The following is a 13,206-nucleotide window of genomic DNA, read 5'->3' on the forward strand; positions in this document are numbered from 1 at the left end:
ATTGAAAATGAATCATCAAACAAACAATTTTGGTTTTTTCTCGAGAATATCCAAATTTTTACGGATTTATTGTTATTCAGTTGATAATGATAATATCTTGTAGCTTGATAAATAACTTACTCTTATTTAAGTAATAATAAGAAGAAGAACATCAAAATGTCTAAATAAATAATTTACTCGTATTTAAGTAATAAGAAGAACATCAAAATATCAAAACAAATAAATTAACTTTTCTCAAGTAACAAGAAGAACATCAAAATATGTTACCATAAAAATAGTACTATTGAAACAAAATAAATTGTCAAAGGACATAAAGAAAATAAGATAGATACTTGATCAATTCTCGTACAATTATATATGTCAGATAGAATGACACTGTAAGGCCCAATGCAATTGTGGCCCAATAAACTAATATGGCCCATATATTTAGGTTGCGAATTAGTCCATTATAAATAGATCTTCAATATACTTCTTACATCTTACACGAGTAACGAGTATCAAGTCTTTTTCACTATATACTCTTTAATTCAATGATATTTTCTCTCTTTCTCTTCTCGTAAGTTCTTCATTCTTCTCCTCGTCCTTAAGGATCTTGAGTATAATAGTAACTCTGTTTAATATACTACATTAAGTTGATCTCATAATAGTTTAGTTCAAGTATGTTATAGTCTATTTTTACGAAAAATCATTACTCGATTATTGAAATCATGATCAAAAAGGTGTAACACATATTCCCAAGCTAATATATTCTTTATTCTTCTTGATGACATCTAAATGTCCACCTATTTATTTATTTTTTGGCAGAGAAGTGATGATGCTTAAGTATATTGGCTCTAATATAATATTATTACTCCAACTAATTAATCACATCACATTCCCCCAAAATTGTGAAATGGTGCGGGGATAATGTGCAAAATTACGTGGAAAGGTAGCAAGAAATCCCTTCAAAAGTTCAAGATAGAGTTAGCTAGGCGGAGTAATAACAATATTATACTATATAGTACTTATCAATGTTTATATCCACGTATTTATTTATCAAAAAAATACTACTACCACAACAACCCATAATCAAATTAATGTGGTGCTCTTTTGGACCGACTGGAATATTCATGTTATAACAATTATCACATCTTAATTGGTCGGTCTCCCACTTTAAAAGTCTTAAAGAGATCGATGACGTGTTCTCTCTCAAGGAAAGAGGGCGATGAAGTAGTTTACAGATGGCTAAAAGTCCTTTATTAGTTGTTTTAATACATAGTCATTCTCTAATTTTAGGAGGATATTTCATCTAAGAGGTGCAAATTAAGTCTGATTATATTTTAATTCAACATTTTAATTTTAAGAAAGTGTTTTAATTAACTTATTTCGATTCAAATTTTAATTATTTTATTTGTTTGTGTGTCCTTATTTTTCTATTAGCTAATTAAGTTAATCACATAAAATGTCATCTTTTATGTTGATTCAAATTTTAATTACTTTGTTTGTGTGTGTTCTTATTCTTCTATTAGCTAGTTAAGTTAGCCATATAAAACATTTCATCTTTTTTAGCAATACGCATTCACTTCACTAAGTCGTACCTCAAAAGTTTTCAACTTGAGATTGACACATACAATTATAAGAGATCTTGAATCAGCACTTATAAGAATAATTTTTTTTTAATGAGTATGTCACGTATAAATCATAGTTCATACAATGCATAATCTTCATTTGAGTCGCAACCCAATATAAATATCAACATTAGGTGGAAATCAATCAAATTATTTAAAAAAAACTTGAACAAGCTAAACCATCAATGACCCTCTAAAATTGACACTATTGTTCATTTAAGACACCTCATGTCATGTCTCGCTGTGTCATTTTGACACTTTTTACTGACACAAGACAGTGAATATGATACACTCCTTATCAGCGCGTGGAGAGCTTAAATATAACCTGTTCTTATTTAATTCTTTTCTTTTTCTTCCCATTTTAGCTATCATTTTTCAAAACTTAAACTCCTTCCATGGAGAAATAGATCTAATAGTGCTACAACACCAAGATATTTCAAGATTAAACAACTTTTCTTATTTTGTAGTCGTTCTTCCTCCTTGAAATGGTTTTTAAAAAATCAAAATATATTTTCTTAAAAGAAAATCTAGAAAATTTTTTTAGGGAACTCTTTGTTTAGATTTGAAGAATTTGGTTTTATATGAAGTTATAAGTAGGAGGAATCATTTTCTGACAAGAAATTGAATTTTGTAAATAATTTCTTTTAAATAGTTAAATTACTATGAAAGTATATATTGGAGAAAAACAATCTGGAATAGGGGGTTGTGAAATGTGGAAAGACAATCTAGTGGAGAAGAGGTTGAGGATCAGGAGTAGGGGTGGTGAAGGAGACAGCATAGGGCTTGTGAGTGGTTAATTCTTTTAAAAATTATTTGGATAAAAATTGAACATGTCATTAAGTCATGGCTTTTTTTAAAAAAAAAACTGAAATTTATTATTTTAAAATTATTTTCAATATGTATGTCACATGACTGTTTAATTCGTCATTTTGATACATCATTGATGAGCCTGTTACATGCGCCTTATATATTTAACTGATTATAAAAAAATTTAAAATAACATAATAAAACATAACATGAATCTATAAAATTATTAAACATTAGTTGACATAATTATGCTCGAACAAATCATTATCTTACTTTACCAACCAGCCATGAGTTAGGCCTTTCTTTATTACATGAAAAAGTTCAAATTGCATTCATTGAACTACCCATAGCATGCGCCGCGCTTTAGTGGCTATTTTTTGGTTTCTTCCTTGTCAACAACTAAACCTTTCATTTCTTTTTTTCTTCACTTTATCATTTAAAATTATAGATGAATATATTTTATATATTCTTGTATTTTTTTTCGTAGCTTAATTTATTGTGAGCTTTGCCAGACTTCATTCCTTATTGATTAGCTGATGATTATCATTTAAAATAATACTAATGAACGGAAACCCCTAATGAACCTTATATTTATAAGTATATTGTTTTTGCCTTTGATTTTATTGATTTCCAACCTAGACACGTGTCACGTTTTGTACGCAAAAAAGGAACTACTATTGAGTTCATAAATTTCAGATTCTATAAAGTTTACTTATTAGATATTGGATAAATTATTTATATGGATCAAATAATTTTTAACAAAAATACAGCGTCTAAGCTACACATTGGGTAGTGTCAAAACCGTAAGCATAACTAGGGTGTGATAGTTGGAATTCTATTTTTACAAAGAAAGGGACTATAGAGGAGCTTACTCAATGCAGTAATATCTCATTGGTCTCTTCCACGGATCAATGAATATGAAATAGAATAAATTCAAGGATAAAATTACCGATATACTGGGATTCAGACCCAGAAAAAGCCAAACATTAGGCAGTAGTGGGTTAGATTGTGAATAAATAGTTGAAATTATGAAAACTAAATTATTACAAGATTGACCACAATTTCATAATTTGTTGTCTCTATGTTTTTGTTTATAAAAAAGGATCAAGAAAAGAATCACGTAATAGAATGGGTGAGGACCACCCTCATTTCTAACCCATATCTATTTCCTAGTTAATTTTTGAGCTATTCATTGATTCAAACATGTAATCAATGAAGAACCAGATTTTATTAGGATATTTACTTTGATACTGTATTTTCATTTTAGTACTACTAACTAGGTGACATATAAACAATTGATCAATTTCTTGGAATCAGATCTTGATAAGCAATTTATATACTTAACAACTTTTAGAATCCAATTGACTACACTTTTGTTTTTTTTGACAATAGATCAGCTTTACATTAAGAAATTATCATTGAAGTTCACTTGGTGGAGAATAAGGAGATGGAGAAGTTGTAATAATATAATCAGCGTGCATGGTAACAATTTATTATACTATAGATCAGCTTTACAGTAATAAATGTTTGTAGTAGCTAAATTCAATTAAAATATTGATTAGATCAGCTTTATAGTAAGATTAATTAGTATATATGACCAAACACTAATTTAGGCGGCTTAGCGTACTAGTTCTATGCCATGTAGCACTTGACAAAGGTATCGAAATTAATTTGGACATCAAAACGTATATGTTGAAAGTTAATGACTTTGGCTTTTGGATTAAATTTAATCAGATTGATAATACTCATTGATTTTTGAAAAGCAAAACGTCCCCTCTCAAATGGTGATTTGGTAAACAACAAAAATTGAAACTATTCTTGAAGACAAATACTAAAAGAAAGCATTATATTTTGCTCTTTTGAGGGTTTGAAAATGAAAGAAATGAGTACAACAACATGTGCGTATCATTTAAATATAAAAATGAATAATGTAAAATAATGTCAAAAGTCGACTGTTGAGTGCTCTCCTATAGGCATGCTAAATAGTATAGTAATAATAGGGGAAAAAGATGGTCCAGTGGAGTTGCCAAAAATGGTCAAAGGCAATAGCTGAGTATGCACTCCATTTACTCATTTTTTGCCTAATTGTCTCCGTATCCGTTCTTTACAACTATATCTATTAATCGACAGATTTTCGAAATATATTGGCTCACTACGTCTTTTTTAAAAACGCAAAGTAAATATTAATAAATTGAAGATATAATAAATGAAAAATATATTTTTTTAATTAAAAATGACATATAAAAATAAAAATTAAATCAAAAATATACGATAAACAAATCGAGATAGAATGGGTAATTTACGGTCCTTTTGTTTCTACACCCCATCCGCAGGCCCCACCACAAAATCTTTCAATTTAAGGTTTCATTTATTTCCATTAAGATTAGACGTTTGAATCTGAATACACATCTGAATATTAAGATATGCATTAAAAAAATAAAAATCTGAATAAGATGCCTCAGAATTTGAATACTAGATTATTGGGATTGTTTGTTTTCAATTATTTGTTTTCAATATACATATGAAATTAAACGCTAAATCAATAAAATATTATAAAAACCTCATTTTAGTCAAAATAATTTTTTTAAACAAAATAATATTTTGCACCTTTTTATCGTAAAAAGGTAATATGATTTATCTATTAAAAATTTAACATTAAGTTACATCATTAATATGACTATTCTTTGCACTCAAAAACTTTGAGAATCTAATATAATGTAAAATAGTTTATATAGAATAGTAATATAATGTTTATGAAAACATTATATTTTATAATGGACATTTGTTATTGTTATCGATCAAATCATTAATAGTTTCTTATTTTCTGAAATCATGCTAAATATTATATCATGAAGTGCTTATCAATTCAAATAGATTGATTAATTGATAATAGTAAAAGATGTATATTAAGTTAATAAGAACAAAAGAAATTAAAAAGATAAGCATGTAATTAACATTAACTAAATAAGAAAAAAAATTATGAGTTGTTATGATGTAGTTGAACTAAAATAAAAGTCTTATTTTTAAGTCTGTGTTACAGATCTGATTCATTCAGATGTATTCAGACCTATTTAGAGACTTGTAAATAAAAATAAAACAAACAAATTTAATGAATTGAATCTGGATAATTAAAATTCAATCCTAAAAAATAAACACACTAAATAAGCGAATTTAATTAATTAAGATTCAAATCCTCGTTAAGTGCAAACAAATGATAATTAACGGAAATAAAACTATTCAAAGTCATTCTATGAAATGAATGGATTTGGGAATTTACCTTTGACAGAAAAAAAGAAGTAAATACTAATTAATGTGTGTGTGAGAGAGAGAGAGCACGATAGATTACAGTTTCAGTATTTTCCCTCATCTTGTATCCAAATATTCCACTTGAGTTTCGTCTCTGATCAGCTAAAGTGGACTTATTTGGTTTAACAAAATTTGTACCACACGCAATAAAAAGCCTCATCTATTTTGTAGGCAAAAGTTAAGATCAAAGCAAAATGAAGAAAATAAACACTTAAACCATAATCTTTGTTTGTCAGTGTGATGCTTAAAATTCATCAGAAACTTTAAAAAAAAATAATTTTTCAATACACCTTGCCATTATAAATCTAAACTAATTGAAACGAGTTCAAAATATAAATGATTAAAGCTGATTAAATAAAACAAAAGGGGCGCAGTTGCTTATTCTACACCCAACCTAATGGACCCATCCCTAAAACAATTCTTAGCCAAAAAAATAATACTATTTCCTTCCTTTCACCAATAATAATTTAATTTATTTTTGATATAAAATTTAAGAAATAAAAAATGATTTTTAATTATATGATTCTAAATTAAAGTAATATTAAATGTATGAAATTATTCTTTAATCTTGTGACCTTAAATATGAAAAATGAAAATTATTATAAAAAAATTATTTTTCTTTAAACAAATTAAAAAAATAACACCAATTCTTTTTTAAACAAAAAAAATAATTACTAATTGACGCTAACAAAGATGGGTCATCTCTTTGATTAATTAACAACTCAATTCAATTAATACAGACATCTAAACAACTTTTTAAAAATAAAATTAAAAAAATAAGTCTCTTTCTACCCACACAACACATGATCTAACTTCCCCGAAAACCCCTCAAATATACCTAGCAAATCAATTCAATTTTACACATCATTCTTTGTAACAAAAAAACAAAAACTTTCCAAAAAAATAAATATTCCTCATATTTATAAATATGTGTTATAACTCGGGAGCTCTAAAGGAATTAGCAGTTCAACAAGAAGAGAAAAAGAAGGGGTGTTTTTTCCTTATTGTAGTTGGTAAGCTAGTTATTTCGTAACCGATAATATCAGTAACAGTTGAAGAAAACTAAAAAAAAGGAGTCTTTCAAATTAATTTACTGCTATTTCTCACCTATATATAGAGTTGTTTATTCGTATACGAAGAAAAAAAGTTTTGACTTTTTAATCGAGACCTCTTCTCTGTTTGTTTTTGTTGTCTCAGGTAACAAACTTTGATTTCTTAATTAGCAGCTTCTTCAATAATTCTCAATTATCCTAAAATGGTGAGTCTTTTTTCTCTCTCTGAATACTGTTCTATTGAATTCTTGTTCTTCAAAGAATTCTCAGCAAAAAAGACTACAGTATTTTCTGATGTTTTGTTAATTAAATTAAATTTGCAGGAGAATATGGGTTTTGAGAAACAGAGACTATTAGGAGAATTTGAAGAAAAGGGTGTTGAGGAAATTTGTATTTCTGATCATATGAATGGATTGCAGTACACAAGCACAAAATCAGATAGCTTTGTTGTGGACATGGAACGATTTTCTCATATCATAGAGAAAGACATAAATGCCAATTCAAGAATTACTGTATGTTTCTATTTTTCATTTTTTGGTCTCTGAGTTTTTGTTCATAATCCTGACAAGTTCTTGATTCAAGTTTATCCCTATTCTAAACCCCTTTGTTAAAGTGATGAGAAAATAACTCATTATTGGTCAATTTTTGTTTACTAGGACTAAGACTTAAACAACTACTGATATATTTAATTTAATTTTTATAAAAAGATGGACCTTAATTTAAAATATTGCTATTTATTTTGTTTTTCTGATATGAATTTAATTTTTCCAAAGTTACAGAGGAACCTTTCAAGAAAAGGATCATTTCGAAGCGGCGAGAAGAAAACAAATTCAAATGCTGTCACTGAGAAAGACACGGCAAATTCCCCTAGAGGTAATACTTTTCTTTTTCTCCTTTTTTATTGCTCCATTTAATATAATATATATATTTTTAAAAAAAAATTGGAAACAAAAACAAATCATTAAATTTGTATTTGTCTACCTGCGTTTCTGTTCTTTTACTAAGCTAATAGCCAAAAAGTGAAAGAAAAAGACTAATATAATATGACCCCTGTGATATTTCTCAAAATTACAACACTTGCATATTAAAAGGAATCAGATTTTTCTCTACATTTATTGCTCCTTGTACAAGTTTTTGATCGTTTTATACCATGTTAATTTTTTCTGTTTCAAACTTCTATGATATAGTTAAGCTACAATCATGGCTAAACATGTGCCACATAGTAGCTATAACACATAGTACCAAACAACAAGAGATTCTCACTCACACAGAAGATCCATGTGGGGAACTCCGCTCTGTTTTTTGTCTTTTCGTATGGCAGTATTACAAGATAGTACAGACTTTCTTCAAACAACTACTTAATGAGACAAATCATTCTATTCCTATTTTTTTTTAATTATATAGTTAAAGATGTGCTAATACGCATTAGTTCTTAGGGCCCATTTGGTCATAGATTTTTTAAATAATATTTAAAAAAAATTTAGTAAATAATTTTTGACCATATAATTTGCCATTATTTGACAAATATCCCAAATCACGTGTTTTGTCTACTTCACAATTTATGGAATGATATTTGTTGCACTTACTTTAAATTACCACATTGTTCTAGAGTCATGGATATTATTTGTTATTGTTGTAACGAACATTCAATTGACTTGTAATGCAAATTTATAGTTAATTTTGATAGTTTTTAAAACTTGTTGGTATAAGTCATATTTTTCCAAAAAGGTGAAATATATTTCCTATCCCATGGCCAAACACATGGTGAAATTTCACCCAAATTTTCACTCAAATAATATTTGCCAAGAATTGTTTGAAAATTTATGACCAAACGCTAACTTAATCAATATATAAATTTCCAGAGCCTTCATTTTCATCTTTTTTTTTTAGGGTGTAAATGTATAACTACAAATTTAAGATTTGAAATCTGTGAATTTGAAATGAATAACACGTAGAGTTCAAGTCAGAAGCAGCAAGTGCGACTAATCTCATTATTAATAATTTATTGCATAATGCAACGGGTCCAATTAAAGTTCATATGGTCCAAGCTTGAAGACTATGATGTCAACATTTCTTTTGAAAAAATTTAGGTTAGAGCTTTTGTTAATCTTGTAGATATATGATTAATAACATAAAGATGCAAAGTGTCATTCCTTTTTGTTTGCATTCATTGCTTTTTGTTTTTTTTTTAAATAAAAAAAAGGGTGGGTTTGCACATGTATCAAAATTGTTGACTAATAAAGAACCATTTAAGCCAACATATACTTATGGCATATAGTATATTCTAATTCTTTATTTTTAAAAATGGAATTAAAAATGCAGCAAGTTCATTGCTAGGAGGAGGTAGCACGCCAGAAAAGGCCATGGCATTGACTACTAGTAGTGATCAACATACCCCACAAACCCATAATCATCAGATCACTATAGTGGCCGGCCATGGCAGCGCCACCGCCACCGAAAGTCAAATAGGTGGCAGGAGATTCAGTTACCGACGATCAACTAATTGGACCATTGATCCTAGGAGGATCCTTCTCTTCTCTGCTACATTGTGAGTTTTACTCTCAACTTCTTTACATACGTGATATATAATAATATTCTTTACGAGTTTAAGTTATCAGCACAAAGTTTTTCAGTTGAGCAATTTTTTTTTTATATAAAATGAAGTTTAATGACTTTCACATAGTTGAGCGATCTTTTAAGTTATCAACTCAAGAATTAATAGGTTATCTAGTAAAAATGATAACTAAAACTTCTGATTTTATCTTTAGTGAGATTTCATATCTGTTAAGATTAGTTTTAGAACACACGTTGCATAAACATTGTGTCTATCGCATAAATTACTATAGGGAGTATATATGGTATAACATGTTTAAATGCACTAGTAATTAACATGAGTTGGTGTGACTTAAATTGTAGACTAACAAAATGTAGTTTCTTAATATATTTATCTAATATGATAGTGCCCTGTCTTTGACAGGACATGTATGGGAACAATATTATTGATTTATTTTACATTATCCATTCCCAAAGTAAATGGAGAAGAGTGATCTTAGTGGATGATATATATAAAGCATGAAGAAGGCACTAGCTAGTTCTAACTCAGAAGCCTGTATATTATATAAATGTAGAAGCTGCAGAGAGACATGAGCATAACAAAGAAAAAGGTTAGTATAAAGGGCTTAAACTACAGATAGAAGTTGCATTACCAAAGTTTCAAAAGAGAAGAATAGAAAGCCATCATGACAAATATTGGCAATAAATATTCTGTTCTAATGAGTACCTTTTCTTTGTTAGGTTCTCTTTTTGTAATATTTCCTCCCGTAGAGTTTAAGTTCTATGTACTGACAGTGTAAAAACTCAATTAAGTTACTTAATTTAACTAGAATCAAGGTTTTATGATAACTTACATGATACTATAGATTGAACTATATATTACTTCAAATCATGTCTGTAAGTACACCATGCCTCCCACTCATTTTGTGGTTCAAAGCCCTATTGTTTCTTTATGTTCTCTGCAGCTTTAATACAGGGGACATATACTTTGATATGAATAGTACTAATAAAACATTATTTGGAGCATGATGGCATGGCACTGAATATTTATTACTACTTAAAAGTAGGCATAGGAGCAGTGCACATTTATCAAACTAGCATACTTATTTGACTTAATGATTTCTATATGAAGTTGTAAGAGGATCAATAGCTTCTAATTAAGCTAATTAGGAGTAGTATTAAGGAAAAATGCACAAGTACTCACTCCCTTAGACTATGACCGAAATCTCAGAGACATATCTTAACTCAACTAAGGTCCTATTACCCTTCGAACTTTTTTTTTGTAATTTTGTACACCTTTTGTCTTACGTGGCACACTGAAGACTGCAAGCAATTGAGGCGCATTTCTGTCATAGTCTAGGAATACTTGTATATTTTTCAGTAGTATTAATGAAATCGGACGTAAATAATAAACATACTATAATAAAGCTAAATATGATTGGGATTATGTTTTAGGCTTTTAAGGAACCTCATAATCTGGACTCTGGATCCATTTGGACTTAAAGGTATATCTAAATCTTTATAAGATCAAACTAGATCAAAGAAACGTATTTCAAATTGTTCGAAAGATTTTAGTCTAAATGTTTGGGCTAATAAACAGTGCAGGTCCCTAATTCTGTGGCCTTTTCCTTGATCACTCACAACTTATATGATAAAATATGATAACATCTATTGATTAATTAGCTAAAGATTAATCTTTATAACTCAACGCTGAAGCCCAATAAATTTGACAGTACCTACCAGCTATATCTTCCAATGAAAAATACCAAATATCTACCCATAAAAGTTTCAAGGTCTCAATAGCCAGAGGTATCATTTTTTGTACTACACCATAAAGATCATTAATAGTTTAATTGTCATTTGTCGGTCACTAAATATGTATTTTTAGAGAAACTTAGCACTTGGTAAAGTGTGTCATCATTTCATCTAAAAGCTTAAGTTGTTAGAGAGAGCATATTTTTATTACTTAATTAACAATTTTTGGAATGTTCTTAAAGCCTATAGAGACGTTGGATCTTGAGAATTAACTAATGCTGATAAAGATTTTAGTATTCTTTGTAAATATATGTTTTTCCTGCCGCTAAAAGTTAAATTTATCGTAAAATCGGCACATCTTTTACCCAAAATCTTTTTTTTTTTTATCTAAAGATAATTTTTTCTATTATTAATGGGTATAATTGGAAATACCTGGACGAGTTGGAAAATGTCACTCCAAAAACATATAGTATCACTTATATATATCAAGTTTCTTAGTGTATAATAATACACACAGATTTTCATTGATATATACAGGAGATACATGCTCGGATATAGAAGGATTAAATACACAAATAATACAAAACACCATTTTGAGATTGAGTTCAAATTCGTCTCCAAAAAACCTTCAAAATTGATATTTAAGCTCGTCTTCAACGAAATTTAATTAATTAATCATGGGTTAAACACATTAATGACTTGATCCTTCAAACAACGCATCCACTCATGTGAAAGTGAGTAATCAATCAAAAATATTACTCCCCAAGAAAGTAAAAATTATATGTAAAGCCTTAATTAAAAAGTTTACCGCTGAAGATGTTACAAATTAAACAAGAGTTTGTCGTTTGAAAGTTTTATTAATGGCAGATGAGTTTTATTAATGGCAGATGAATGACGAGAAGGATATAAGAGTTCAAACTAAACAAAATATATCAAAAATTGCTTTAAAATATTATATATATATATATATATATATATATATATATATATACACGCTATTGAATTTTCAATATTTATTTAATAAATTTCTCAATTATGTACAAAGTCAACATAAATAAAAGTTATTAGGTTTCAAAAATTTAAATATGATACAATAGATCTGCTCCTAATAATACATATTAATATAAGGGTAAATCACATAAATATGCTATATTATAAAAATATTTACCATCTATATCAACATAACTTTTCTAATTAAAATATAACAATTTTTTAGAATTAAGAAAATTGTATGTTTTATCTCCCTTCGTCTCTTTTATTTATTTTTCTTCTTCTTCATCGTCTCTTTTTGTGTATTTTTTCTCTTCCTCTTTTTTTAATTCTTCTTCTTTTTTTTAAAAAAAAATCATTTAAATAACTGTTTTTAGATTAGTTTTTGTCCGTATTGCACTAATTTTATTCAAAAACAACATGAGAAGAGGATAGAAAAATCAAAAAAATTATAATATCATGTTCACAAATAGAAATTTCAAATCTTTAAAATTATAGAAACATAGAAACATATCTAATACAATCATATATATTAGGCATGTTTCATAATTGTATTAAAATCATGAAAGATATATTTATAATACATATTACAAACTTTTACTCCTTTTTAGTGATATCAACTAAAGTAATTTAAGTAACACCCTTGCAATACATTTATAACATTGGCAAAAACATTACTCATGCTCTTTAGATACAAACCAAAATAATTTATAAGACACATATAATACATATTTTATTCATGAATAATATTAGTTTAATTCAATCTATAGACTATTTTCTTGTCTTTCGTTAGTTACATTTTTCATTTATTGTTAATTTTTTCTTCTAATTCAACTTTAATATTATGTGATACACTTTTAACGCAAATTTAATTCATGTTGTAGTTTATTATTTGTTGCTATTAAATTAGTTGTTTAATTCATTATTGATACAAGTTTAATTCACTCTATAAATTATTGTCTAGTGTTTCATTAGTTACATTTTTTATTCATGCTTATTTCTCTTTTCTAATTCAACTTTTATATTTGTGTAATGCACTTTTAATACAAGCTAATTCACTTTGCACTTTATTCGTTTGATTTGTTATGATTGAATTACTTGTTTAATTTATTATTGACACAAGTTTTATTCAATTT

The 13,206-nt window shown here is 27.7% G+C and overlaps 1 protein-coding gene across 2 annotated transcripts; it reads left to right on the forward strand.

Annotated features, from left to right (window-relative positions):
- Positions 1-6,462: 6,462 nt before the first annotated feature.
- Positions 6,463-10,174, forward strand: LOC101263370 (uncharacterized). Of its 2 annotated transcripts, none has more exons than XM_010318315.4 (6): positions 6,463-6,733; positions 6,918-6,978; positions 7,096-7,284; positions 7,546-7,645; positions 9,095-9,320; positions 9,750-10,174. In XM_010318315.4, the coding sequence occupies exons 2-6, from the start codon at positions 6,976-6,978 to the stop codon at positions 9,817-9,819; spliced, it is 588 nt and encodes a 195-aa protein (XP_010316617.1). In that variant the 5' UTR covers positions 6,463-6,733; positions 6,918-6,975; the 3' UTR covers positions 9,820-10,174. The 2 variants fall into 2 exon arrangements, with proteins under 2 accessions (XP_010316617.1, XP_004232749.1); XM_004232701.4 differs by having other exon boundaries at positions 6,515-6,733; positions 7,552-7,645.
- Positions 10,175-13,206: the final 3,032 nt, after the last annotated feature.

The sequence above is a fragment of the Solanum lycopersicum genome, chromosome 2 (assembly GCF_036512215.1).
Source record: "Solanum lycopersicum chromosome 2, SLM_r2.1".
NCBI classification, from domain to species: Eukaryota; Viridiplantae; Streptophyta; class Magnoliopsida; order Solanales; family Solanaceae; genus Solanum; species Solanum lycopersicum.